This window comes from Aspergillus homomorphus (genome assembly GCF_003184865.1).
Source record: "Aspergillus homomorphus CBS 101889 unplaced genomic scaffold BO97scaffold_26, whole genome shotgun sequence".
NCBI lineage: Eukaryota > Fungi > Ascomycota > Eurotiomycetes > Eurotiales > Aspergillaceae > Aspergillus > Aspergillus homomorphus.
In genome coordinates, this window is record NW_020291912.1 from 209,379 (window position 1) to 236,894 (window position 27,516).

The 27,516-nt window shown below is 50.9% G+C and overlaps 9 protein-coding genes across 9 annotated transcripts; 4 read left to right on the plus strand and 5 right to left on the minus strand.

Moving 5' to 3' along the window:
• The first annotated feature begins 158 nt into the window (after positions 1-158).
• On the plus strand, positions 159-958 carry BO97DRAFT_444346 (cytochrome oxidase biogenesis protein, Cox20 subunit). Its single transcript, XM_025698452.1, has 2 exons — positions 159-585; positions 657-958. Exons 1-2 carry the CDS (start codon positions 231-233, stop codon positions 911-913), a joined length of 612 nt encoding a protein of 203 aa, XP_025550013.1. The 5' UTR covers positions 159-230; the 3' UTR covers positions 914-958.
• Positions 959-1,048: 90 nt separating this feature from the next.
• Positions 1,049-2,260, minus strand: BO97DRAFT_406637 (uncharacterized protein). The gene has a single exon (XM_025695450.1). The coding sequence runs from the start codon at positions 2,016-2,018 to the stop codon at positions 1,203-1,205; it is 816 nt and encodes a 271-aa protein (XP_025550014.1). The 5' UTR covers positions 2,019-2,260; the 3' UTR covers positions 1,049-1,202.
• Positions 2,261-2,520: 260 nt separating this feature from the next.
• Positions 2,521-4,548, minus strand: sik1 (snoRNP complex protein NOP56). Its single transcript, XM_025695451.1, has 3 exons — positions 4,231-4,548; positions 3,042-4,161; positions 2,521-2,980 (listed from the first exon to the last, which is right to left on the minus strand). Exons 1-3 carry the CDS (start codon positions 4,392-4,394, stop codon positions 2,702-2,704), a joined length of 1,563 nt encoding a protein of 520 aa, XP_025550015.1. The 5' UTR covers positions 4,395-4,548; the 3' UTR covers positions 2,521-2,701.
• Positions 4,549-4,655: 107 nt separating this feature from the next.
• Positions 4,656-6,856, plus strand: BO97DRAFT_393373 (chaperonin-containing T-complex subunit CCT6). Its single transcript, XM_025693923.1, has 7 exons — positions 4,656-4,825; positions 4,895-4,989; positions 5,046-5,067; positions 5,126-5,167; positions 5,219-5,239; positions 5,293-5,466; positions 5,524-6,856. Exons 1-7 carry the CDS (start codon positions 4,784-4,786, stop codon positions 6,748-6,750), a joined length of 1,623 nt encoding a protein of 540 aa, XP_025550016.1. The 5' UTR covers positions 4,656-4,783; the 3' UTR covers positions 6,751-6,856.
• A 262-nt stretch (positions 6,857-7,118) lies between these two features.
• Positions 7,119-8,614, minus strand: BO97DRAFT_406640 (putative histone acetyltransferase (MysT1)). The gene has a single exon (XM_025695452.1). It carries the CDS (start codon positions 8,292-8,294, stop codon positions 7,221-7,223), a length of 1,074 nt encoding a protein of 357 aa, XP_025550017.1. The 5' UTR covers positions 8,295-8,614; the 3' UTR covers positions 7,119-7,220.
• Positions 8,615-9,552: 938 nt separating this feature from the next.
• On the plus strand, positions 9,553-12,511 carry BO97DRAFT_348624 (RNA recognition motif domain-containing protein; the record flags this gene model as incomplete). Its single annotated transcript, XM_025691893.1, has 2 exons — positions 9,553-9,750; positions 9,803-12,511. 2 exons carry the CDS (start codon positions 9,553-9,555, stop codon positions 12,509-12,511), a joined length of 2,907 nt encoding a protein of 968 aa, XP_025550018.1.
• A 453-nt stretch (positions 12,512-12,964) lies between these two features.
• On the plus strand, positions 12,965-14,844 carry BO97DRAFT_471437 (asparagine--tRNA ligase SLM5; the record flags this gene model as incomplete). Its single annotated transcript, XM_025700043.1, has 3 exons — positions 12,965-13,233; positions 13,299-13,419; positions 13,500-14,844. The coding sequence occupies 3 exons, from the start codon at positions 12,965-12,967 to the stop codon at positions 14,748-14,750; spliced, it is 1,641 nt and encodes a 546-aa protein (XP_025550019.1). The 3' UTR covers positions 14,751-14,844.
• Positions 14,845-16,360: 1,516 nt separating this feature from the next.
• On the minus strand, positions 16,361-18,168 carry BO97DRAFT_444353 (transferase family protein; the record flags this gene model as incomplete). Its single annotated transcript, XM_025698453.1, has 1 exon — positions 16,361-18,168. One exon carries the CDS (start codon positions 18,166-18,168, stop codon positions 16,498-16,500), a length of 1,671 nt encoding a protein of 556 aa, XP_025550020.1. The 3' UTR covers positions 16,361-16,497.
• A 6,293-nt stretch (positions 18,169-24,461) lies between these two features.
• Positions 24,462-25,072, minus strand: BO97DRAFT_415650 (uncharacterized protein; the record flags this gene model as incomplete). Its single annotated transcript, XM_025696403.1, has 4 exons — positions 24,462-24,512; positions 24,622-24,749; positions 24,779-24,830; positions 24,989-25,072. 4 exons carry the CDS (start codon positions 25,070-25,072, stop codon positions 24,462-24,464), a joined length of 315 nt encoding a protein of 104 aa, XP_025550021.1.
• Positions 25,073-27,516: the final 2,444 nt, after the last annotated feature.

Sequence of the window (27,516 nt, forward strand, 5' to 3'; positions counted from 1 at the left end):
TGCGCCATTCCGACGCGTTCGCGTTTCTACTTTACGCGTGCCATTGGTGGGACCGCTTTGATCCGGAGAAACTATCCGCTTTAGCCGCACCCCCGGAGAGATCTTCGGATCATGGAATCGTCCGATTGCCCGCGGCATTATTGTTTCCCTGCAAAGAAGTTCTGGCCGCGACATCTCGAGAGTCGATTGTTGCTATATCACAAAGCGGAGTATAGAGAATATTTCACATCATGGCCGACGATACGCGGGGCGCCACCACATCTGCTCCCGAGCAAAGGAATCCAGAATCGCCGAACACCACATCCGAGTTTACGTCGCAAAAAAAGTTGAAGCATGAGATCCCTCAATCACAAGTCGGAAAGCTATGGGACGCATTTGGAAACCCTGAGGAGCCTGTCAACATGCTCCCATCTGCTGGTGTCAAGTCCGGAAAGAAGCATGCTGACATCACTGTCACCGAAGCTATGAAGTCGATGTCACTGGAGAATGCTTCGTCTTTTTACAAAGCACCTTGTGCCCGGGATTCGTTGCTCATCGGAATCGGAGCCGGGTTCGGTATCGGTGGAGTGAGGGGTGTCATTGGAGGTAAATACATATAACCAGTTCGCTCCAGCCATTTTCTGAGCATTGACTAAGCCATTGTTCCTTGTTTTTAGGGTTACCCAAGATCTGGACCGCCTGCAATTGGGCCGTCGGTGCGTTTGCCATTACTTCCCTCGCAGCACATGAGATCTGCCAGCGACGTCGAGTGCAGGAGTTGGACGGCATGAAACAGGCTGTCGAGCTTATGAAAGAGCTCAAGCTCAAGAAGCAGCGTGAGAAGGAACAGAAGGAAAAAGAGGTCGCCCGTCTCGCGGAAGCAGAGAGGCAACGGAAGAGTTGGACCAACCTTTCCAACTATAAGTTCTGGTAGATTCATTAGTCCATTGCGCGGAGTCTTGGAGTATGTTTTCAGGATATCATTGTATTTTATTATATGTCATGTGGCATGCACGTTAAGTACATACATATTGCTCTATTCAAGGACTCTAACCTTGTCCTTGCGTTTGCCCCATCAGATCGATACCCCACTCCAACGCAGCAGTGATTTCTGTGCCAATGCTCACACCGTGCAAAAACGTTCAGATAGAGTTGAAATGATTAACTCCCCAGTGGTCGCGAAAATGCATGAAATCGCGAAGTACGCATCATAGCCTGTGTCATCACATGTTAAATTTGACTCTTTTTTGGATAGCGCCACTCTGAATGCTTCTGATTTTATCGAGATCAGCACCATCGCGTCGTTCCCTCCGCTTTTCTCGTGCTTCCCTTGCTTCGCGGGATTTCCAGTCTGCAACCTGCTTCTGCCTCTTCTGCGATCTGGCCCATGCCATCGCTGCAGTGGGCTTGAACCCAATGCCATTTATGCCATACCCATCATCATTCGGGTCTGTGGGATCGTGTCCAGTGATCTCCGAGTCGTGCCATGTAAGCGGGTTTTCAAGCGCATCGCCCGTGCGTGGCGGCGGGCTTCTCGCCGCGCTGCGCATTTTGGATGTGACCGATGGATTCTTCTTCTTGCGCGGACTCGAGGTCGGCGGCTTTTTCCTAGGCGATGCGGAAGAAACACTAGTCTCAGGATTGTCAGGCTGAAGATGGCCTGTGTTCACCGTCGTCGACGACTCGTCTGGCTTCGGCTGGTTTCCTGCGAGGGGACTACCAGTTTCGGGCATTTTGCGAGGCCCAAAAATCGAGTCGTATAGGGTAGGCCAGCATCCCGACTGCACTGAATGCGTGACGGTGCCTTGATCTAACCCATATGGAATTGGGGGCGTCGATAGACTGTCTCCACGGATGGCCAGTTCTCCTAGGCGACCGGCGACTACCGCCCGGGGACTATACCTCCCTAAGTCTTCTGTTTCTCGGAGTCGGGCCTCCTGGAGGCTCAGGATTGAGACAGTCGATGTTGGTGATGACGGGCTGTATTGATCGGTATCTTCTGATGATGCCCTCTTGCGCTTGAAAGAGTTGAAGGGCATCGTCGTCAAACTCGAGGACATCATCGCGGGGCTAATTCTGCAGACGGATGTGGGGGCATCACAGCGCCCGGGCGCCAGTAGTATTGCGTTGGAAGAAGTATCCAGCAAATCTTAAGGCTTCGGGATGATGCAGATCAGCGTTTTATCGATCGAGATCAGTGGAGATATGAGAAGCCATTATGGCGGAAATGTTGCGGACGATCCGTTGTCATGGAGGGAAGAAAGGGGGAGGGGGAGAGAGTACAACAGGGTTGGATTATCCTTGGAGCTGAGGTGAAGTGAGGGGGTTTCCGGACTGCTTGGTTGGTCTAGATTATAGCACGCAGTTTCCCCGAAAAAAGACACTGAATAAGCAACATTATCTGACAGGGCAAACGTCAACTTGCAGCTGGTCCTGCTACTGCTGCTGCTGCCAGCAGTCAAGCATGGATACCTGTTCAGTCACCAAATCACTTGACACTTGATCAGTTTGGCACTAAGGACGGAGAGGAAGCTAGAACAATCCCGATTTAGATTTGCAGAACTACAAGGAAATTTTAGAACGACACAGGCCTCAATCGAATAATTTACAAATACCCAGCCCGTCACGTCGTGAAGGAGAAAACAGAACATAGATGGCAAGAATAACTCAACCCGACAACGCCTCGAATGACGCCCTCCTGTCCCAAGACTTGGTGGTGCTTCTAGACCTTCTTCTTCTTTTTGGACGGCTCAGCATCGCTGTCGTGCTTCCGCTTCTTCTTTTCCGACTCACCCTCACCAACGTCGGACTTGCGCTTCTTCTTCTTCTCCTCCTTCTCGCCCTTCTCCTTCTTCTCCTTCTTTTCCTTCTTCTCCTTCTTGTCCTTCTTCTCCTTCTTGGCCTTCTTGTCCTCCTTGTCGGACTCAACATCCTTCATTTCATCGTCGCTCTGCTCAGCGTTGATGTCCATGTCGGCCAGGAGAGCATCCATGGCGTTTTTCTGTAAGCGATGTCAGTATTAGTTTGCTTCTTATAGGAGTATCATTGTCTGTATAACGTACCATGGCAACTTCGTTCTTGGTAGGTGCGGCACCAGTGGCGTAGAACTCCAGGCGCTCCTCAACCTGCGCCTTCAGGGCCTCTCCGAACTTCGTAGAGGGCTCCTCAGAGAAGTTATCAATTCTGGAGGCGATAGAGCACTTGTTGGCAAGGAAGCGCGAGATACGACCCTTGTTCTTGGGACCAGCCCGTCCAATGAAGGAGGAGTGGTAAAGAAGACCGTACTTGGGGGTGTTGCCCTTGGTCTTCAGGGCTCTGAAGAGCGCCTTCTCAGCACCGAGAATTTGAACAGTAGAGGCGGGGTACTTGGAAAGGTTGGTCAAGCTTCCGGCGTGAGAGATGAGACGAGCACCAACGATCTCGCCGATCAGAGCAGCAAGGTTGGGCGCGACAACGCTCATCTTAGAGACCAAGTAGGCGTGAAGAGACTTGCGGTACTTGGACAGGCTGACAACGCGCTGAGCGAAAGAGATGACGTTCTCCATGTCAGTCTCGGAGATCTCCTGACCCATACTGTGCTTAGCAGCGTCGATGATGCTCTGAGCAACACCCTCATCATCCTCAACGAGAGCGGCAACATCGTGCAGCTTATCGTCGGTCAGATCCTTCTTATCCTTGACGAACAACGCGACCTGAGCGTAGCGCTGGTTGTCCGAGACAATCTTGATAAGTTCGGGGAAGTGCCAAGAGTACCATTCGCGCACTCTCATGGAGAAAGTGTTGATGGCCTTGTCGAGCTGGTCGAGAATAGCAATGGCCTGGATAATGTGGTTGTCGTCGCGCTGAACGGAGAACTTGACCTTGGCACGCGAGTATGCGTGACCAAGACCAAGCTGGGCAGTGTCGATATCACCCTCACGGAGTTGCTTGAGCAGCTTAGTGGCGTGCAGTCTGATACCACGGAGCATATCCTGAACGACCTCGCTGGTATCGCCGGTTTCGCAGTCAACGAAGTCGAAGGCAGACTTGATGCTTCCAGCGAGAGCCTTATCCAACAGACCCAGAACGACCTTCTTCTTCTTGTTGGGCTTGGGAAGATTCAATTCGAGGAAAGAAACGAGTGTATCCGAGGCGACACCTTCCGAGATGTCGTTGATTTCACTGAGGGCCTGCTTGTTGTTCCTGAGTTTTGTCAGTATCCTGGCGAAAAAAAAAAAAGCGAAAATCCCCCCCGGGACCCGAGCGACGTACTCGAAAGGCAGAAAACTGGCCAGCTCGACCATCTTGCCGAACTTAGCAAGGTCATCAACGCCTTCCTGAACCTCCTTTAAACGGTTGCCGACGCTGTCGCCCTGGTGGGCGACCTTGAAAAGAGAGTAGCCGATGGGGCTTTCCCAGAGAAGATAGTCGGCCATTGCGAAATTGAGGTCGAGGTCCAAAAAATTGTAAGAAAAGGTCCTTCACGTGCGAGCAATTCAGCCCGCTTCTCAATTTCCCAGGATTTTGCGACCGTAGACCGGGCGTGGAGCGACGTGGAGTTGGAGAAAAGCCTGGGAGGGTAGATTTGCAGAGTCGAGGAGCCGTCGGAGCTCTTTTTTTTCGCAGCGGCGGCGCTAGTGCGAACACAGAATGTGGGCGGGCTTTTTGCCAAAACCAACGGCTCACCGCATTCACGGCAAACACCACCACTAAGGTTTCTGGCAGCGCGGGCATCTTCGATCGGGCCCAAAGCAATAGCAAGTTTGTTTGATTTCAAGTCCTCTCGTTAGGTTCTTGTTGCTTGTCATTCTTTCCTCTGCAGAAAATGTCTGCGACGCAATTACTTAACCCCAAGGCCGAGTCGAGGGTATGATATCCAGTTCTTCCCCTCCAAAGTTAGCCCCTCAGTCACCCAGCAGAGACTAACAGTTCACAGCGGAGAGCGGAGGCTTTGAAGGTGAACATCAGCGCTGGTGAGGGTCTCCAGGATGTCTTGAAGTCCAACCTCGGTCCCTCTGGAACGTTGAAGATGTACGTTTGGTGTCCCTCGATAACTGTCACAGCCATGAAGAGCTAACGAATTATAGGTTGGTGGACGGTGCTGGCGGAGTATGATTGATCACTTTTTTTATCAGTCGAGTGTTCGGGCTAACTCAGTTACAATTAGATCAAACTGACCAAGGATGGCAATGTTCTGCTTCGTGAGATGGTAAGTCTTGCTCAATATATCCTCCGGTCGGCCAGAGACTGATTGTAATAGCAAATTCAAAACCCCACGGCTGTAAGCTACCTTTCCCGCTAAGTTTCGACCACCCGTTATTAATCGGCGGAAAGGTTATGATTGCTCGTGCTGCAACGGCTCAGGATGATATTACCGGTGACGGAACGACGTCTGTCGTCCTGTCGGTCGGAGAGCTGTTGAAGCAGGCGGACCGCTACATCTCTGAGGGACTGCACCCTAGAGTCATCACGGATGGTTATGAGATTGCAAAGAACGAGACTCTCAAGGTATGCAGTATAGTGGACTCTTTGGTTGTCATGATACTGATGTACGATGGCATACAGTTCCTCGACCAGTTCAAGATCGAGCGTACTATCGATCGCGAACTCCTTCTCTCCGTCGCCCGGACATCCTTGAGCACAAAGCTGAACAGCGCCCTTGCCGAGAAGCTCACCCCTGATATCGTCGATGCCGTTCTCGCTATTCACAGAGCTCCCGAGAAGCCTGACTTGCACATGGTTGAGATCATGACCATGCAACATCGCACCTCTTCCGACACCAAGCTCATCCGTGGTCTCGCTCTCGACCACGGCGCCAGACATCCCGACATGCCTAAACGCGTGGAGAATGCCTTCATCCTGACGCTCAACGTCAGCTTGGAATACGAGAAGTCAGAAATCAACTCCGGTTTCTACTACTCTTCTGCCGAGCAGAGGGACAAGTTGGTGGAGAGTGAGCGCAAGTTCGTGGACGCCAAACTACAGAAGATTGTGGAATTGAAGAAGCTTGTGTGCGGCAACGACCCCAAGAAGAGCTTCGTCGTTATCAACCAGAAGGGTATCGATCCCCTGAGCTTGGATGTCCTCGTCAAGAACGGCATCCTGGCTCTGCGGAGAGCCAAGCGGAGAAACATGGAGCGTCTCCAGCTTATTTGCGGCGGTATTGCACAGAACAGCGTGGAAGATATGACCCCCGATGTTCTCGGATGGGCTGGCCTGGTCTATGAGCACCAGCTCGGAGAGGAAAAGTACACGTTTGTTGAGGAAGTCAAGGATCCTAAGTCTGTGACCATCCTTATCAAGGGACCCAACCAGCACACCATCGCACAAGTGAAGGATGCTGTCCGTGACGGTCTGCGCTCCGTATACAACACCATTGTCGATGGATGTGTCATTCCCGGTGCTGGTGCGTTCCAAGTGGCTTGTGCCGGTCATCTGTCGTCCGACGCTTTCAAGAAGACCGTTAAGGGCAAGGCCAAGTGGGGTGTCCAAGCTTTTGCCGACGCTCTTTTGGTCATCCCCAAGACTCTTGCAGCCAACTCGGGCCACGATATCCAGGATTCTTTGGCCATGCTGCAAGACGAACTTGCCAACGGCAACAACGCCGGTCTGGACCTGACCACCGGTGAACCGATGGATCCTGTGCAGGAGGGTGTGTTTGACTCCTTCCGTGTGTTGCGCAACTGCATTGCATCCAGCACAGGCATCGCCTCGAATCTCCTACTTTGCGATGAGCTGCTGAAGGCCCGTCAAATGAGCAGACAGTCAGGACCTGGCGGCATGGACGAGTAATGTGGCTCCTACACTCAGGGCGGATTATGTAAAGCACTTCTGTGAAATTCATCGGACTGCAGGTTTAGAAAAATACTCTACGTCGAAAGTATACTCAAAATTGGCCATACTAATGACTTTTGGCACATCCTAATTGAATCTAATTCACAGTGCAGTGCCCCAACTCCATCAGATGGTAACACCCGATGGCTGCCTTAAGCTACAATATAGGTTTGACAGGAGCTAGGCAGCAGGGATATGCTCATTTGCCCACGGAGTTTCTCTCTTGCCGCGTGCGATGTGTCTTGCTACAAGGTCACAGGCCCCAGGATTCATGTACACGTAAGTCCTGTCTCTTGGGGTTTTTCAATTGGGATCCAGTCATAGATGTTGCTTCCATACGGTCAGTAGCGTACGTAGATAGTAATACACAAGGCGCTCTTCCACAAGCGCGCATACAGAGGGGATTTTAGCAGCCGCACAAGAGACCTCTATCCATCACCACTTTCGCTGCTGTCCCCATCGCTCTCTTCGTCCGAATCAGTCGGAGCCCATTTACCATGGAACCCCTCGTCTTTGACCGGGTCCCATAAGGCCATGTGATGAAGCCTAGCCCATTCGAGAACGGTTGTCTTTCGTACTGTTACGACGGCGCCATCCCCGGCTCCCGATGAGTCCTTCGACTTTCGCTTCTTGGCGGGCGTGGCCGGCTGCACTACTCCCAAGCCCTTAAGAGCTGTAATAACGTCCTCGGTCAGCATGCCTGTTGCTAATCCAATGTCCTGCACTGTCATGAGTTCATGGGCATGCCGCTTCTTCGACCCTTTAGGAGACTTGGACTTCTGTGACACTACCGCTTCCTCTGCGTCGTCGGCCCTCCAGCCATGTAAAAGCAAATGTCTGGCCACACGTTCCTCCCAGAAGCGCGCATAGCTCCTGCAGCCCATCTCACTCAACGGTCGCTCCGGCCCGCCGATCAACCCGCTGTCGCGCTCCCAGGAGCTGATCTTATAGCTGACGCCCATCAACAGTTTTCCGAGCTGCTTGTGTTGGTAAGGGGGAAAAACCAGGATACAGGCAAGGTTGTTGGCGTCCCAGGAGAGCTTCTCCTTCGAGAAGAAGCCCAGCACATGGTAGGAGTCGTTAGGGTTGTCGGGGTCGGTGAAGACGAGGAGGTAGTAGAGGAAGGACACGACGTCGAAGAAGACGGACTTGTGATCGAGGAACAGTTTCGCGAACAACGACAGGTTTTGCGCGTAGAGCTTGTGATGTTCGCCGTCCAGCTCCCACACTGAATATCCGCCCTGGTCGTAGACCTTGACCCCGGGCGGTGATTTCCGTTGCGGGCAGAGGCGCGTGTGTTTCGTGTAGGCGTGCGCGTTGCACGAGTACCGGAAGCACCAGCGACAGACGTACAACCTGTCTGTATCCTTGCTGACCAGATCTTCCGGGTAGATGGACTGGTACCAGGTCTGGAAGAGGAGGTCACCGAGTACGACGTGCTTCACGTTACGGTCGGTGGAGGATGACGGCTCAGCACGCGTCGCGGAATCGTTGGCGGCCATTGAAGACAAACGATTCCAGATCGAGTAGGGATAGGGTGATGAAGAATATTGTGCTTGAGAAAGGGGCAAGGAAGGCCCCTATTGTTTTGGTGAGAATGAATTGCGAACGTGTTTCCGTGGGTTGGCCATTGGAATGGGCGTTTGGCTGTAGGTGTAGTAGTAAGAAGTACAATACCAGGCCTGGGGCAGGAAGTTATGGATTGATTAGCCTGAATAGGAACTGAATCCTATTCAACCAACACGCATGGGTGTTTCCCAATTCGAATGTTCGCCTGGCTGGTCGTACCTTTGTCTATAGTCTTAAATATAATATATCTGCACATGCTTGAAATGAGCCAGACCCTGGTAGTAATACTTTTGATACTTAGTATGAACAAGTTACGTAGTGACTTAGTAGAAAGTCATGATGAACGGGTCATTTGATGGACCTTCCCCCAACCAATCAGCAGACCCAAAGGCGGGGGGTGAATTGGAACAAAGAACGGAGCTTTCCCCAGTGAACTTTCAACTACTCGTAAAATGACTGATTAACTGTTAACTTTGACTGACTAGCTGAAGGACCAAAGAAAGAGTTCAAGTAAGTTCACCAGTTCCATATGGTCTATCTTCTCCATGGGCTGTCCGCCTCCCGCCCCTCATTGAAGACTTTCTCCCCATCTCTTCCTTTCCCAACCACTACTCCGAAGGAATCAACCACTCCTCTTGTCTTTCACACAACTCGCTGCCTGAATCCTGTTGCCTTGTTTCATCGTTCGCTCGCTCGTTCTCGTATCGAGTTACACTGCTCCTGTCTCCTCGTATGACGATGATCGGCCCACGGTTACCAGATTCCTTTTGTCTCAACTGAGGCAAATCCGAGCTACTACATTACAGTTACATACTACAACTACTATTACTACTACGACTACTACTAATCGCCCGCTCATAGGCAGCAACAATAGCGACGACTATTGGCTTCCTCTATCTTTGCCCCCTCCGTCTTCTCGACTTTCTCCTCCTTATCACCTCCCCCAGGCTTTCCATATCTTTATCCACACGTCTATTCCACCTGGCCATTTTTCTACTCCGACCTTCTCAGCTTTCATTTATCTAGTTTCTGGTTGCCTTATCCGTTCGGTCAACCCCTCAGCTACCGACCAACATCGCTTTTTTGCGATTATCCGCAATACACTATTCCATCGTCATTGACTCTTATCTTCTTTTTTAGCGGCTTTGAACTGAAGCTTCTCCATACCGCGACCGCTCACTAGCCCCAGAAATGTTGAAGCCTTTCCAGATCAGAGATCTCCATAGGTCTCCGTCACCCTCGTCTTCAACCGAGGCCGCAGATCACTTGACTTCGTCGAGGCGTCGCGGTATCGTGCAGTTGTCGGCTTCTCAATATGATAACCTATCGTCCAGCCATCCGCGGGCCCGCTTGACATATTTTGACGAAGATGATGAAGAGATTATCACGGTATGCGTTCACACTCCTTGGTTTGGGTCTGATTGCTGACATGTAATGGCAGGTCGGCTCGTCTCTTGAGCTCTCCCAAAGACTCGATGAACCTATTGATGTAATGATCGACACTATGCTGCTTCCACAAACGGCCTCCGAACCAATGCATATCTTCGACATTCGACGGTCAAATTCAGTCACGGAGCTATGGAAGAAGTACGAATGCAAGCCAGACACACAGGAGGCGGTGGAGACGGACGATGGACCAAATAAATCCACACCTGAAAAAGCCTCATCAAAAACCACTATCCAGGCACAAGAACGCTCCGACTCTCCCCAGGAAAATGCGCACTCAGCGGGGACCGATGAATCTCAATCGCTTTTGGCTGCATTCGAAGCTGAGATGACTAGGTTCCTCAATACTCCCCAGCCTACTACTGAATCCACACCTTCCGCAGAAGCCTCGACCGCTTCCCAGTCAAACTCGGATTCACGGCCGACGAGACCTCAGAATGCAACTGAAGCATTCACACATGCAATGCAGAGCTTGGTTGACGGGGCCGAGTTACTCAGCTCCGGGGTGATGTCAAGGATCCCAGAAATTGAGAGACAGCTGCAGCACGCACAGAGGGCCATACCTGAAAATGTTGGATCCTCCGTGCAGGGCGCTCTTGCGACTCTGGAAGCTCAGCTCAGACAGGTGACCAGTTCCCTGAACAAGTCTTCGGCAATGAGTGCACAGGCGGCTCACATATTCGAGGGTGAGCTTCCCACGGCCGCAAGCACGGTTGAAAGCCTGCGCTCTATGGCGTCCGAACTCGGCAACGTTGGCCACACCTTGTTTGAAGCTTTTGAGGCCGAACTTGGATGCAATCGGACCAGGCCACAGAATTTGGAGTCGGACCGGGATCCGGATGCCACGCAAGCAGACAGCATGGAGGCCAGTTCCGAACCGTGCGAATCGACTACAGACCTTGACAATGCGAAGTCATCAACGAAAGAGAAAAATGAAGCGAAAGATGCCGGAGTACTGGAAAATCCAAATCAGCATAGGATGCCTAGCGATCCCGACACGAGTGGTCAAACATCAGAGCCGTCTACTAGCCATCCTCAACCCGTTCGCTTGCCTGATGTCCAGTTCTCAATGCATCCCCTGCATCATCCGCCACGCCACCCTCATCCTCGCCCACCTCCCAATCACCATCATTATTCCCACGCCCATCATCATGCTCCTTTTTTTCATCACCCCCCGCCTCATTGGTCACCGCTTCCAGTAAACCCCTTAGCAGGTCCATCATGGGGGATTTCAGGGCCTTCGAGGCTCGACACTTTCGCTCACCCTCCTGCACCGCCATCACCTCCTTCTTTACAAACTCTTATCAATCATTCCTTGCCCTCACAGTCACAGTCCCATCGAGGTCCGCGTCATGGCCGACCCCGTGTCGGTCGCACGATCTCTGCGGATGCACCGCCCCACAATGCAAAGGTCCCCCAGGACGTTTCTCCCATCGCGCCCAATGCTCGTGATGTGCGTTCATCTGAGGTTGCAACTCTGTTTATCGGCAACGTCGGATTCGGCGTCAGTGAAAGGATGATCAGGAATGTCTTCGCCTCAAAAGGGTTTTTGGTTGACGTCCACCTTCCACAAGAGTCTGGAACTGGGAAACATGCCGGGTTTGGTTACCTGCAACTTCCGTCCATGCACGCAGCAAGGGCAGCTTTGGATGCTCTACAAGGAGAGCATATTGACGGACATGCCATCAATTTGGAGTTTAGTGATCATTCGCCTATCCTTGGATTGCCTCCACAGAAAACTCAGTCGCAGCCCGAGTCAAACAATCCGCTGCCTAACGTCACCGCCCATACAATACGGCCATCGGAACCCCAGGGTTCCGCAGCGTCATCTGCAGGGAACGTCGCCAATGAGGCTTCTCTGAAGCGCGCTGTGCCGTTGACGGTGGCTGACCTTTGCCAGAATGACAACCGCAAGCATGGCGATGGGGAGTCCTCTTTGGACGGTTTGAAGAAGTCATTAGATCAGGGTGCTGAACGGCTCGACTCCTTCCGTTCACCGCACCTGTCCGAGGAGACTTTGCAGCCTTCGAGTTCAAACAGTAACCCATCAACTTTGCCAGGTCTAACCACAGAGGTTGAGCAACTTCGCTTCCCGCCGGTCTCACAGACATCAGCGGAGTTCTGTGCTATGCGGGATCATTCTACCACATCGGCTCGTGGCAAAGCACCTGAAGGACGTCCGGAAGATCTAGAAGCGGGAATGAATGTCGCATCCTGGGACATACCGGGTACATTTCACCAAGAAACCAGCGACGATACTGCCAAGCCGTCAGACATTTCTTCCCATCATCAATGTGTGTCAGAAGGGCCTGGGGTTTCTCTTGGGCCTCATCGCAATGGGCGACGCTCTGGATCCATGAAACACCATCGGTCATCCTTGAAGGGACTTGGTGCTTCTAATTCCGCAGGAATCGGGCCGTCTCGCCATCCATCGGGCCGCCTGAAGCCAGGATTCCATCTTCGTGGCAAACATCACGGTAATCCCGAAGGCTCTTCTTCTCAGCGAATTTCACCCGAAATGCATCAAAAAATGGTGGATGCATGTATGGCTACATTGGTTGATCTAGGGTACGGCGGTGCAAGCGAGGGCGGTCTCCAGCGCATTGCCGTGTATGCTGCAGCTGCAGACGGCAATGTGCACGACGCTATTGACATGATCGAGGAGGAACGGAAAGCCTATGAACAGCAGGGGTCAACGAAATAATGATCCATGATTTAGCAACAATTTTCTGGTTCGTGTTATTTTGATATGACTGCGATTCGCAATGGATGTGTGTTCCGGCTGGACTGAGGACTTGTATTTTGGGGATTTGGATTTCAAGACTGATGATCGCACTCTTCTCAGCAGTACTACAAACATTTTAGTGAATACCCAGTGTCTTGCTCAAGCGAATAAGGATCTTAAGCTCGTACATAATTATCTGAAACATTCAAATCAAACCATTTTGTGGGGGGGAGAAACAGAAATTAATATTGCACGATACCGTTTTGTGTAGATATGGTGGTGGTGTTGAAGCCTTCGGCCACGGCGGGCGGAGCTGAATCACCCGGGCCGTGCGACCTCCGGCCTTTCTCCGCGATGCGCCTCGCAGCTCAGAATCTACAGCTCAGCACCTGCTCCGCTCTTCCTACAGCTGGAGCCACGGCTTTCCCGAAGATGCAGATCTGGCGTCGGTCCTTTGTCACATCGGTCGCAAGGCTAAACTCCAGGCCTGCGACGACGGCGTGCGGGCCCACGCTCCTCCGGTGCGCGCAACTCCTCGACAAGAGCCGCACATGCCCCAAAAGTGTGGAAGAACATGAAATCAGACTTCAAGGACATGTCGATCATGTCCGACACCACAAGCGCTTTACTTTCATAGAAATCGCCGATGGATCGACGACCGAGCCTGTGCAGGCGATCATGAGCACGGAACAAGCCTCCAAGTATGCTCTGCCTTTCCTTCCGAGTCGACGGGCTAATCAATCTCAATTTTGTTCTGGCTGCATAGTTTGACCGGGGGAACAACAGTGGAACTTACAGGATTGTGGAAAGCATGTCCTCAAGGCAAATTACAGGCGCATGAGCTACGAACAACGTCGGTAGAAGTTGTGGGCAAAACGTCTGCTGAGGTAGGTTCATGTTCTTCCTGACAGCGAGAGTCTAGAGTCCAGGACAGCTCCGTTAACACGCGATGCATATATACATATAGTCCTATCCTATCCAAAAGAAATTCCAGACCGCCGAATTCCTCCGACAAATACCCCATCTCCGTATGCGAACGCCCTTCAACTCCCTTCTCGCGCGGCTCCGGTCAGAGGTCCTATACCAGCTTGCAAATGTATTCCGCAGTGCTCCGAATGGGGGATTCGTGCAGGTGCAGCCACCAGTTATTACATCGTCGGATTGCGAAGGCGCAGGGGAAACGTTCACCGTCATACCACGCGAGGCATTGAAAGGATCAGAACACCCAGCCGGCAGCGAAAACTTCTTCCGCACACCCAAGTACCTTACCGTGTCATCGCAGCTGCATCTGGAGGCCTACGCAGCCGAGCTAGGTAACGTGTGGACATTGTCGCCCAGTTTCCGGGCCGAGAAGAGCAATACGCCGCGCCACCTCAGCGAGTTCTACATGTTGGAGGCAGAGGCGTATTTCATGCAGGACCTAGCCTCGCTGACAGATCTCGTCGAACACACACTCCGGGACCTCGTGCGCCGGCTTCACGACACCCCCGTCGGACAAGAACTCCTAGACTACAAGCGACCGAGCGAGACCGGTGAGGGGTCGACCACGCCCAACCTCCGCCAGCGCTGGCGCGACCTGATGGACGGGCCCAAGTGGCGACGCATGACCTACACCGAAGCGATCGAGAAGCTTCAGGAGGCTGTCGCCACGGGCGGCGCCTCATTCACGCACGCGCCCACGTGGTCGAAGGGGCTCCAACTCGAACACGAGAAATACATCGTAGATGTGCTCAACCACGGTCAGCCGGTCTTTGTAACAGACTACCCGAAAGCCATCAAGCCGTTTTACATGGCACCGTCCAGCAGCAGCAGCAGCAGCAGCAGCAGCAGCAGTGCCGCCACCGAGAGTGGCAGCGGCGAAACCGTCGCGTGCTTTGACCTCCTTCTACCGGAAGTCAGCGAAGTTGCAGGCGGGTCCCTCCGCGAGCACCGCCTCCCAGAGCTCATCCAGAACATGCGTGACCACGGCCTGCTCAAGCACACGGCTGCCGAGGAGGGCGAGCAGCTTAACTCCCCTTCGAAAGACCTTTACCCTCATCTCCAATCCGGGGAAAGCCTAGCGCACCTCGAATGGTACGCCGACCTCCGGCGCTGGGGCACGGCGCCGCACGGCGGATTCGGAATGGGCTTTGATCGGTTCTTGGGCTACTTGGCCGGGGTATCTAATGTGCGAGACGTGGTAGCGTTTCCTCGCTACACTGGACGAGCAGATTGTTAGCCCTCGTTCGTTTCACCTCTCTCCCTCTTCCCCCCAATGCAAATAGATGTATGTATCTAGGAACGAAATAAGACCCTCACCAGTGAGAATGCACAGCAAATCCCAAGAGGCCACGCGGCTTCAGAATTCCCTCTACCTCTTCAGAAGAAGGCTGTACGCACATCCACACATCCTAGTAAGAATGCTGCATGACAAACATAAGCGTAAGCAAAGCAAATAAGCACTTGCATAAGTATTACGGTAAGTAGGCAGATAGCTGCAGAACCACATTTGACCACCTATGAAGATAGCCCACATAACTAAACCATACAATCCTTGTATCTGGCACCTCCCCACCTGCATTCAACAACACATTACAAAGCAACCAAATCAAGTAACTGGTCCTCAAGGTTCCTCAAGTAAGTACAGTGACTCAACCCAAGATCAACCCCTTCCCAAAAAAAGAAAGAAAGAAAGAAAGAAAGAGAGAAAGCAAATAAAGTACCATGCACCCCCCTATCCCCATCTAGGCAACACCTTTTCCAACCTTAACCCCCCGGACCCTCAATCAAAGAAACCTCTTCCCCCGGCAGGATCGGATCATATATTACTTTTACGAACCCCCTCCCCCCTAGGCCTCCTCGTTTATTCTTATCCAGTTATAAGATTAACCAAGGAAACTCAAGCCAAATAGAACAGGACTTCAGCCACGGCCCCCCTGCTCTCCCCCAAATCCACGGGAAATGAAAATCCCCGCCACAGGTTCTTACCAGCCTGACTGTTTGACTTGACTGACTGACCTATAACCTTTCGAGGGGGGGGGGAGGGGGGGGGGGGGGGGAGGGAAAATAACTTTCCAAGAAACGAATAGCACTCCAAGGTAGCGAGTTAATCGATGTGTAACATGCAAAGATCCAACACATTTTCTTAACGGGATTTAAAGTTGGTTTTGACGGCGTGGTTTTGTTTTTTCTGTTTCTCGTATTCTGGGGAGGAAGATACCGCCACGTCTTTTCATGTCCACGTTTTGGCCCCGGGGAAAGGATTTCCGCTTTGGGCTCGAGAATTAAGTCGCTGGGTATGATTAGTTATCGTCATGCTGATTGTGTACTTCGTGCAATGTGGACATACATACATGCCCTTGGGTTTGTGGAGGTGTCTCGTTTGATCAGTTGGGCTTACTAGACTCATCACGTAACGTTTATTTTTGGATGACTGTGAGATTAGCATAGGTAAAGGGACGAGAAGTTCCCGCTTTGAGGCTTAGTGAAATAAACCATGAGTTAAGATAGATTCATATAACTAGGGAACAATACTCACTATCTCGTCTCAAGTGATTGTGGTGGTGGTGTCGTCCCCCCTGGTTTATGCGATATTCCACGCCAAGAATAAAGCTTATGCATCTTGATTAGGAGGGTAATATAAAAATGGCAGTTATGGCTGGTTGGGCTGCCTACTGGCGTTCATTTACACTAATATTTATATTATGCAGTGATAGCTGTAGGGCTGTGGGGGCGGGAAATTATATCTAATCGAGTGGCAATTGACTCGGTAATGATTTTGAATGGATGACTTGGATTATATGGGAATGCATGGGAATGACTATTGTTTTTGGTTCATTGACAATAGGTCAAGTTTTCATTTTTGAACAGCCAGGCGTGTTTGTCAACAATGCTGCGCGCAATTACAGCCGGTTAATGAGGTTCGATGCCTCTACGAGTACTGTACATGGGTTGGAACAGTGATCACCCATCTCTGCTAAATTGCACTAAGTGCCACCCCTCTTCGGTCCTGGAAACAGCAATGGGTCCCGAAGAAACCGCTCCATATCCTCCGTCCGAAGATGGACGGAGATGTCCACCCCGTGCTGTGTCCAACCACTCGTCGACGGTGGATCTGCGATCTCCGAATCCCGAGCTGGCGGTGCCTCTTTGACCAAGACAAGCCCATCCAGATTCTCAAGGACACCTTCAGCGTAGCGAATTATCCTTTCTGCACCCCGTCCCAGTCCGAAGTCCACCTCATACAGGCCGGCACGTGCCCAAGTCGTGACCATCATATGCCGTTGACCCAGGAACCCCATCCAGATACGCTGCGGAGACTTCTCATACGCCAGCCGGTGTAGATAAGCTCCCAGGCCTGCTGGGTCATTGATACGCGTGATGGTCTCGCGGATGCGCTGCGCAATGCGCCCGAGAGGAAGCATCTCCTGCCCACCAGCGGCGGCGGCGGCTGTCATCGTCGCTTCTTTCCCGGTCATCTCCACGTTCACCATCAGGATGGGTGACCCCAGGAAAGCGTCGCTCAGATGAAACACCGACCGGAGTCCACATGCGAGATCACAGTGCACCGGTCCGTTGTCGTCGTGCATCTGCCGCGCGCGGTTGATACACGACCAGAGGTGCGCCAAAACGGCATCATGCCGAGTGAGTTGACTATCGCTAGAGTCCCTCAATTGCTCGAAGATGATCTCCACCTGGTGTCGGGTGAGATGTACGACGTAGTGGGATACGGGCGACTCCCGGTCCCATTCGGACCAGGGGATGTGTTTGCCTGCCGGGATGATCTTCTCGCGCTGAAATGCTTCAGGAACGTCGGATGGCCGGGAAGATCCAGGCTCTGGATTCCACCAGTCATAGCGATGAATTGGCAGGTCCTCGGTTTGTAAAATGATTGCCTCATCTGGCGCATCCCGGTTGATGTCTCCCGCAGCCAAAGCGTCGACCTGGTCCGGTCGGAAGACCGGAGTCAAGATAGGTAGAGGATCCTTGCGCAGTATCGCACGGCTAATGCTGCCCCAGTCCTTGGCAAATTGTACCAAAGTTTGTGCATCCGCCAGCGGATGTGCGATCTTCACTGCTAGGACGAAGCCTCCGCAAGCGAGCTGAGTGAGCTGGATAGCTAGCGTGGGCAGACAGGCGCTTCTATCGTGTATGGCAGCTTTGCTGAGTGGATTAGCGAGTTGCGTAGAGGGAATATGCTCGGTCAGATGTGTAGTGTTCCGATCCCACAAGGGCTGCGTGGATGTCCGCAAGGCAGGGTGGAGCTTATCTAAAGTCGTCGTGGACTGTGCAGTGATGAACACCACGCCGGGGTCATCACGAGTGCCATAATGAACAGACACGCGACCGAATCGTTGGGTGTGAGACGCTTGATGACGACCGCGATCTGAGCTGTTGTTGACTGTGGTAACTGCCTTCAGCTGCCCGCACCATTGAGGATAAGCGTCCAAAGTGATGATAAGGGTTTGACGAAGATGGTCCACCAAATCGAGTTGATGTTCACGTGCAGGACGCTCAAAAAGCCAGGCCGCGCAAGTCGCGGAGTAGCCCACAGAGGTGGCGTCCAATAAAGACAGTGGCACGATTCGCTCGGAGCTTAGCTTTGCGTTTGGGTAAAGCCTCTCGCACGTCAATCTCGTGGTTTCATGGGACGCCATTGTGATTGGTTCTGGGCTTGTTTGATGCAGGGATCCTTAAAAAAGCGTAGGCACCGGGCGCATTTGTATTTGGCGCGATACACGCTCCCATCGCATCGTTTTATTTTCGAATGCATCCCCATATTGGAGTGGTTTTTTGCTGCGAGGAATCCGAACTCGTTGAGCCGTCATGGCTACTCATAATGATGGCGGTAGGTGTTGTTCCAATCCCGTAGACGCCATGACTCATTTAGTTGCCTGCTCTTAGGATGGCGCGAGTAATAGTGAGCGCCAAGGTGGAATAGACTGCTCGAGACTTCATAGCAGCAACTAGGTTAGTGCCATGGTGCGCGAGGTGGCTGCGCTACACAACGCTCTGCCCCAACTTCTGCCTCAGCCCATTGTTTTGCAGTTTGATCGACCAGAACGTAATGTGAAGTCGTGATAAATCTCCTTCTCGACGTATCAAGAGTCAGTGAATCACGACATCAGAGGACAATATGACGATCAGCTGATGGAGAAAGCGCGACAGCACGGAACCCCAATAAGAGGGGGGCGGAGTTTATACTTCGTGGATCTGGCTGGCACTGACACTTTTGAAGTGCACGTGAGAGGGAAATCACGAAGCGGGAGGATCAGCGGTGAGATACTGCCGCATGTTCACATGATTCCCGCTTCACCCACTCATCAGGCATCAGAACCTGCCCTTCAGATCAGTTCCAAAGAAGCAAGACTTGCGAAACGCCATGAAAGAGAAGAAGAAGCATAAGATCATCAATCCACTCAAAGGGGGCCAAATTGCTCTAATTGCTTACCCCCCCCTCTCCTCTCCTCTCTCCGCCCCATGTCTCTCTCTTACTTCCTTACTAATACGGGTGATACAATTTTAGAACCTCGCCTGCTAAGTCCGAAAACGCACACCCACACCCACATGCAGCACAACAGCCAAAGTGGGCTGGGTGGTTACATTATCACCGTCCCTGAACTGGTGCCTGGTAAGTTGGTATCGGCTTACAGCGGAAGGAGGGGGTGGGCATGTTGGCGGATCAGTCGGAAGATCCGGTCTGGGCGTTGCGCGCGCATGTCCAGTCCATCCTTTTCGTCGAAGATTCGATTTCTGGAAGGTCTTTCTGTGAGATCCATCGAAATCGAGGAGGGGTAGAGGGGGGACCTAGATTTGGTAGTCTGGCACTCGGGAGCGGCGGATGCCTTTTTGAAGACAAGGATATCCACAAGGGCAAACGCCTTTCATGGAGAGAGGACAAGGCCCCTCCTTGTCTTCTTGCTTCTGTGCCCTCCTTCTCTTTCCTTTCCCCCTTTTCATCTCGACGACTTTGGTTCCATCGCTCAACATAGAGTTAACTCCATGAGTCAAGGGCTTGAGAGAGAAAGTTACCACACCTCTGGGATTCATGTCGAGAGAGGGGAGGAGTGGATAAGAGGGGCACATAGGAGAGGCGCGCCTCTAACCGACCGGGAAACTCTAGGGAAAGAAAGCCGTAATTATGATTTGGCGCGCATCCATTTGCTCCCTCTGGCTCTGTAGCAGTCGACCCCACTCCGAACGGATACTTTATTCCCTCCAAGCTGCGGTCTGGGCGGAGCCCTTCGCTAAGTACTGCGAAAACAGAACCAGATTGAATGGAACCCAAACCCATTCCCCGAATCAGGCTCGCTGGGCCACGGTCCACCCTCCTCCCCTTCGTCTACGATGGGATTTCCTTGGGTGCTCGGCAGAAACTGTTATGTCCGCGGCTTTCGCCCTCTCATTTTTACACTTTGAATAGGCGGTTTCAGACACAAACTTAACTTGGGCTTGTCACCTCAGGGCTCTTGTCACCAGATTCCCGAAAGGGTCATCAATCAATAAGTTCAGACTGGTCTAGAGCAGAACAAGAAACTCAGTAAACGTCTCTCTACAACCGAAATGAGACGAGGGCTCGATCATCGGGTTCGGCACGAGGTTCCATCGCCGCGGAATTACAGTCAGGGTCCTCTTGGGTTTCGCCTAGGTTGACAGATAGGTCTGTGATAAGACAAGTGTAGAGTTAATAAGGCAGTATATACTTTTAGCAATCGATAGTGGGATCACGCATAGCATCGGGTCATACGGTAGGTATATCTATATTAATCTATCTAGGACAGTTTGATTGACATAGAGACCCCACACTCACTCGGCTATACCCTGACAGGCTGAAGTCGTGCGCACCATCGAGGACCCGACAGCTTGTCAACACGATGAGCCCGAGAAAGGTGAGGAAAGAAAAGAAAAGATGTGCAGACCAAGTACTGCGAATGGAGGAGGGGAGAAGGGAGGGAAGAGGGTCAAGTCAAAATTGACCACGCGGGAGAAGGGGGCACTTGGAGGGGAGGGGGTTGAGGGGACCGGGCAGAAATGCCAAGTTGCCAACCTTACTGGTGTTAAGCATATTTATTCCCTTCGGTCTTTCTCCGGGCGTCAGACGGAAACCGAAAACAGACAGTCGGTCAATCAGTCAGAGATCCCTATCTCGGCCATAATAGACGACGACGCTGACACGAAAGCCTTGGCTCTCGAATCATTTGACCTGGCCACTATGACTGAGAAAGGCAGTCCGATGGAGAGAAACAAGGACGATGATGAGGATTGTTTGTCTCATGTTAGGATTTATTTCTTTGCCTAGAACGGAGACCCGTGGATCGCCTCTTCGTATCGGCTGGACTTGCTCGGCAACCTGACTAACAGCAAAGCCTAAAATAAAAAGAAATAATAAAATAAAATTCCCCGATGATGAGGACACCTGTACACTTACGCTTAGAGATTGGGTTCGGATTTAAATGCGAGTTTCCCTTTTCTGACCTCCTCCTCCTTCAGCTGGGTTGTCACCAATCTCCGAAATTACATAATCGAATCACTTGCTTTCCTTTTCTTGCGATTTTCTTTCCCCTTTTGGCCCTCATCCGCGGTACGGGACTGTCGGCTCGGCACCGCTGGGCTTCCTTCCCATCTGTCCACATCCCACCTAACCCTGGAATCTTTCCGTTCGCTTGTAAGAGAAGACGATTTGAAAGGGCGGGGATGTGAATAGAGGTCAAAGTTTCAGATAAATGGCCGATCAAGTCGCCACCTTGATCCATATGAGAGAGAGTCGTAGGATAACGGTTGCGAAAACCCAGATCCCAGTTCGTCTTCCAAACAAACAATTGTGTGTGATAATGCATACCCTGGATAGGAGAAATAAGGAGTATGTATGACAGTGTTGAACCCTATTTCACTTTCTGATTTAGCACAACGCTTCCTCTTTTTCTCTTGCGTAAGAAAACTGGGAAGCCTGATGATTAGTACATATCAGACACAAGACAGGAGGGCTAATAGGGATTGGCTAAGCCTTGGCCTAACTATCTTACCACTATAGAGTTAAGCCTATAGCCACATTGAAGAGCGAGCCAGCCAAGCGTAGAGGAAAGGGACCCCCAGTCGGAAAACTCGTGTTACATCAACCTCTCACAAGCAAGTGCCTACGGTAGTCAGCGGGGATGGCTTGGCTTCTGCAGCGCTTTGACGCTTGGGCTTAAGTTTGACCAAGGATAAGGGATTCTCGGTTATGGCATCTTAAAATCTTATACAGCATGCCTCCGGAGGCGAATACTGGACTTGGAGATGGTATGACTACTAAAAACAACAGTCAATTCATAGGCAATAGCCTCGGAGATTACACAGGAGGCAAGAACACACTGTACAGATACGAAATAAGTAGTAGGAGCGCGAACTAGACAGGGGACAGACAGGGAACAGGGAACATGAAAAAGCCTAAGAAGTGGTTAGTTTGGTTTGATTAACCCCCCATCCTCCCCTAAGCCTTGGGGCTTGTACGGACTACGGAGTATGTCACTGACTCAGGCAATAGTCCAGGAGACTAAGGCTGCAACGGTGGGCGCCCAGAGCGACGGCCTCGGAGTGTTATTGAAGTAAGCTATAAATATGTTGTTTTTATTTGACCGTTCGTTTGATTACCACGATGCACTATTGGACTTTAGTGTCATGCTAACCCATATGGCTGGCAGGGAGAAACCAAAGCTTTTTTGTCTTTAGTCGCTCTGCTTAGTGTTTGTTTAACTTTTGACTTCTCGAGCGTCACCCCCTCGCTGCTCCGTACCTTAACCTAATTCAAACACACTATGATTGATCATTATGCCTAAAGAATAATACTCATCGACCTGCAAGATGGGGAGGGGAAGGTGAGCAAGAAGATCCTAGTCCGCAATATCTAACTCGGGTAGTTGATCTGCGAAGTGCAACGATCAATGCGAAATGTCGGTTTGACTTTGACGACTATGACAAGATGGAACCGACGAAAGAAAACCCTGCCATTTGGATTTGCAGTTGCTCTCTGGATGCTGAAGAAACACATCTTGCCACTTGACTTATTCCCTACGTACAGCACGGCAAAATGCAGCTGAAAGCCAAAAAGTGAAGGAAACGGACAAGAGAAAACACAGAACTCATCGACCCAACTCTTACTGTATGTACTTCCAATGGGGAAGGAAACTGGGAAGTTGGCCATGAAGCAGTTGGTCGGACTTTTCGCATTGCAATCTACTTTAAACCAATTATGCTAGTGGAGATAAGCCCGTGTAACGTTTCACAAAATGGCGCCCCTTGAGCGATTGGAAAATCTTCTCGATTCAAGGGTTGCATTGAGGAATGACCATACCAGTTGACATCAGATGTCGCAACCTGAATAGATCTTGACGCGAAAGATTCCAGGCGTAATCTCTTTCTTTTCCCCGTGTGACTTGAACATGCAAGGGATTTTTGTCCCAAGGGAAATGCTTCCAGAGGGAGGGTGAGAAGAAAGAACGGGTACTATGTCCGATGACATCTAACATGTATTTGCTTCTGCTAACTATCACATCTACCTATTTATCCGCTATCCGCTCATCCTATGAATGTTGGCAACAAAGGCGCATTCTAACTGTATCGCTCAGCTAATGTGATAGACCCCTGCCCTCACACGGCGGTTAGCTGACAGTCTAAACCGAGAGCGAATGTGATATTTCGGTCTGACCATCCTGGGATGATTTAGGGTAGCTGTGGCCATAATCCAAATCTATTGACAGGGATCGATCGTCTAGTATTTGTTCGGTTGTCGGCCTTAATGGAGGGTAATTCAATCGATTGGGATTGGCTGCCTGGGGGAAGATCGCAACACTTGACCCTAATGCCATGGTACCTTACTCTGGCGGCAACAAGGTTCTTGTACAGATTACACTCACTAGCTGCATTCTTCGGTAGGGACCAAAGCTTGATCGGCTGCCCTATGGGACGAACCATAGGGAACACTGTGCTTATGTATCCGACGGTGCCTCGGTAACTTTCCCAGTACTTGGTAGGTAGCAATTTAGCATTCTACCTGGCGTCGCGAACCAGGAGCAAGCAGGGCACAGAAGTGATACGGACGCACAAGGAAGGTTAGGGTTGAGGGGTAAGGGAGGAGGGGACTATTTTCAAGAAATCGAACTCTGCTGATTGACATCATTCGCTCATATGATCGATTATGCTTTAGAATCTCAACAGGAAATACTTGGTATCTAAATATACTTAATATCACTGTCGCCCGTTGTGAACGGGTGCTGATGGTGGACCGATCTGGTCGTACTTTGCATCACCTTACATGGCCCAGATTTCCTGGTTCACAACCGAGAGAGACAATCGACGATGCGGGTGATATGTGAGTGCTATCCATCTTGTCCGCCATACCCGCCAGTGTCGTATGGAGAACGTCCAGACTGCAATTGAGTCAGCAGAGTGACACTATAAGTTTGTGCATACGTACGGACCCTAATGTGCAGTCCTACGGACTACTGCATTGCAGGGTACATAGAATGTAGCACTGAGCACAGCCAACTTGCGGAGGCTGAGGGTGATTAGTAGCTGCTTACAAGCCCCCATATGCCTCCCTGAATGACGGGATCTGTGGATATAGCCCAGTTCATCAGCTCAATCTACCTCGTACCTAGCCTAGGCTTTTCCAAGTTGCGTTGCCCTCTGTTATAGGAGAGTAGTAGTCACAGATTGTTCCAGGTCCGAGCTGAGACAGAAAATCGATAATGCAAAACCATGCTACCTCGGAGTGTCGGATATCAACCACAAGCACCTGATCGGGTGACACCTTCCTAGCCCTTTTCAAACGAGGTAATCATAACATTTAATCTAAGTTAATCTATTACGGATGATTTCCTGAGATTTTGAGGGGATAGTCTATCTTTGCTTTTTTCTTAGTTTGCCATCTTACCCAGTTTTCAAGATTGCCAAAGGGAGTTTCTCTCACGATTTATCTCGCCCACTTTTTGCCATGTGAGACATCAGCTGCACAGGGCCAGCCCTGTACATACTAGTCGCATTTTAGTACTTTACTAGGTACGAGTATCAGGACTCCTGACTCCCCCTCCCCCCTCCAAAACCCACTCTATCGCTTGGCCCGAATAACTTACGAATCCTGAAGTGGGCCAGGCCAAGGAGAGCCAAGGAAACCGGGCCAGGATGCGACCGACTTTGTTGGCGATACGCTTATCCTGAGTGCGACGTACTAACTTAGACTGTGCTCCGTTCGGCTGCACTACTAAAATCAATCACGGCCTTAGCTCTTACTTAGTATTAAACATGGGGGGTGGCGCTGTGAGGTCGTACGTCTTCCGGGAGGCTGCAAAAAAGGATTTTAGCCAGACGATGAGGACTTGACAAGGCTACAATGGAATTACCCATCATGTATGTACAGTACAGTACTTCAGGCTCAATGGTCCGACCGATGCAAATCAATCTGGCAGCCTAGACAAGACTGCTTTGCGTCGGCGCACTGACAGTGACAACGACAACAACAACGACAACAAATGAGCCGATTTCTTGTATTGGTCTCTCTTGAGTATGGCCCATCATATGCGACATGATGTTTCTTTCCTGATAGGCCGAGGCACTCCCCCGCCCCCCGTCTGCACACTTTATCCTCCCCGAGACGGATGAGCAGATAGACTTGATGATGGCTGTGCATGTCCCAAGGAACACGATTAACACTAATCATTGTCTCCAATGCCATGGCTTTTCTTATTCCCGTATAGTTTAGTTTAGACCCAAAGGAAAAGAGTAAGCCCAAGCGACGACGGACGGACGGACGGCCAAAGCTCGACCTTGCGCCCGCAACTTTATCACCGGGGGGGCTAAGATTACTGGACAAATAAGCTCCGAGTGCTTTTGATGGGCCTGGCTGGCGTATGTGGTGAAAATTTTCCGAGGTATGAGTAAGTAAGATTTAGAAAAAAAATAATAATAATAAAAATAACAGCAAGAAAAAAAAAAGAAGTCAAAAAGGACGGGGAGGAATCAGCGCAGCAAAGTAGAGTTTAGTTCTGTTGATAGGAGAGTGAGAATGATAAGTGGCCTAGCCCAGCAAGAAAGAGAGCATTAGCATTTGGTTTGATTCTTGCTTGGTCTTACGTGGCCGATCGCTGTGCATATGACTGATCCTAGGGTAGTTTAAATTGTCGTTTTCGTGAGAGTTTAACTTCGCCATTCGAAGTCTAATAGTACCTGCTTGCTGTCTGACCATGGTCAGCTATCGTTGGGATCCACTATCTTACTGATCAGACAGTGGTGTCAGGCGAACCAGTGTTCTGGATAAGATTTGTCAAGCTTTTCATGGATTGGAATTTTCTTGCTGTCCGGTTGCCAGCGGCGGAGAAATTTACAGCAGAAGGCAAGAGGAGCGAGAAGGTGCAAAGGCAGCAAGCAGCCCAGCCTTGGGACAGTTCGTTAAGCAGTACTATACATCGGAAGTGCCAGGGTAGGTAGCCGAATTACCGCTCGCTCCAGCCGAACGATCGACCCCTGCCTGCTACTTGGCTGCTTTCTACCAGGATGGGGGGATGGTTTCAGGAGTGGCTTCGGACACTCTGGGGGCAAAATTGGCGACGCGATGGGGTTTAGAGTCCGGGAGCTCCGTGATGGCGGATTCAAATCTGATCTTCGCGATCGCTGGGTCCTGTCCTGTATAGCTCGCTGTTCCGTCGTTGCGCAAAAACAGAAATTGCCCCCTTTAAATCTATCGGTCACTCCCTCACACGCGCTTTGTTCCAATTCATTTATTATTGACCGTTCAGTCAATTCCCAGCAGACACAGGCAGTAATGACTCCGATCTTGGGGATCAGATGGCCAAGTAATACGAGTACGAACCGCCACAGTGGCTGTTACTGGGTTGCCGATAGCCGGTAATCCGAGGGAATGGACAATTTCAATCTGAGTCAAGCAATCAGACTTGGATGGATTATATACACATTACACCGGCTAGCCCGGCGGGCTAAACCCAAGCGCGGAAAAAATGTCGTCAGCTTTGGCCAGAAATGGTCACTTCTGTTCGGGCAGAACCGCTGCGTAACTCGGGGAATGGTTCAACCCTAATTCATTGAGAATGTACCTAACTCTCTAAGTCCGGGTGTGTTATTATCGAGAAGGATGGAAGGAATGGTCCATTCATTGCCTTTGGGTTGAACCTTGACCCGTCATAAAACTGATTCATGTCTGACAGTCGGGTTCCCTTCTAATCTGTGGGTAAGAGATTTGATAGCTGGAGTAAAGTCGACTAGCCGGCAGGATGATGATTTGATGCATGCAATGAAGACAAGAATAACAAGGCAACAAACAGTGAGATGGACATATCATCAAGACAGGAATTATACAAGACTTCATAAGTTCATAACACAACTCAATCCAACGACAGGTACTACATAAAAAAAAAGTCGGCCATGGAACAAGTGGATCCCCAGCCACAGTGGAGGAGAGAGAGCGAGAGAAGGGGGGGTGGGATTAAACGGAAAAGTGGAAGGGAAAGACCTTGTCTGTTTTTCATTTTTCTCTAAGCGAGCTTAAGGTTCCTCGTGTCGGATTAAGCTTAAGCTTCAGAAAGTCGCGCACTAATCAGTTTCTGGCTTGATTCAAGCGATCAGAGCGCCACTGGTATCTTACTAGTGTATTTCCCGTGTTTGATTACTGATTATATTCTCAGTTTCTCTGAATCATGAACTTCCACGGCCAAGACAAATCTCCCCCGCCCCGAGAGACTAGCCGAGATTTGATCTGTGGGCTCTCATCTAGGATGGTAAGATGGTTATCATGGTAGACTATGAGCAAGGAGAACTTTCCCGGGTGCTATGGTATCATTATCCTTGGATGTTATCCGATCTCAACCTGCTGAGGAATGAACCTTCGGTATGTGGAAATCCTACAGCCCTGTAGGCAGGAGTTTGTACTACCCATCACGTATGCAAACGGTTACTCCAGATGTCGGTCAATAGACGGAGTATACATGCAATTCAGAAGATGGTCGTGGTGAGAATGA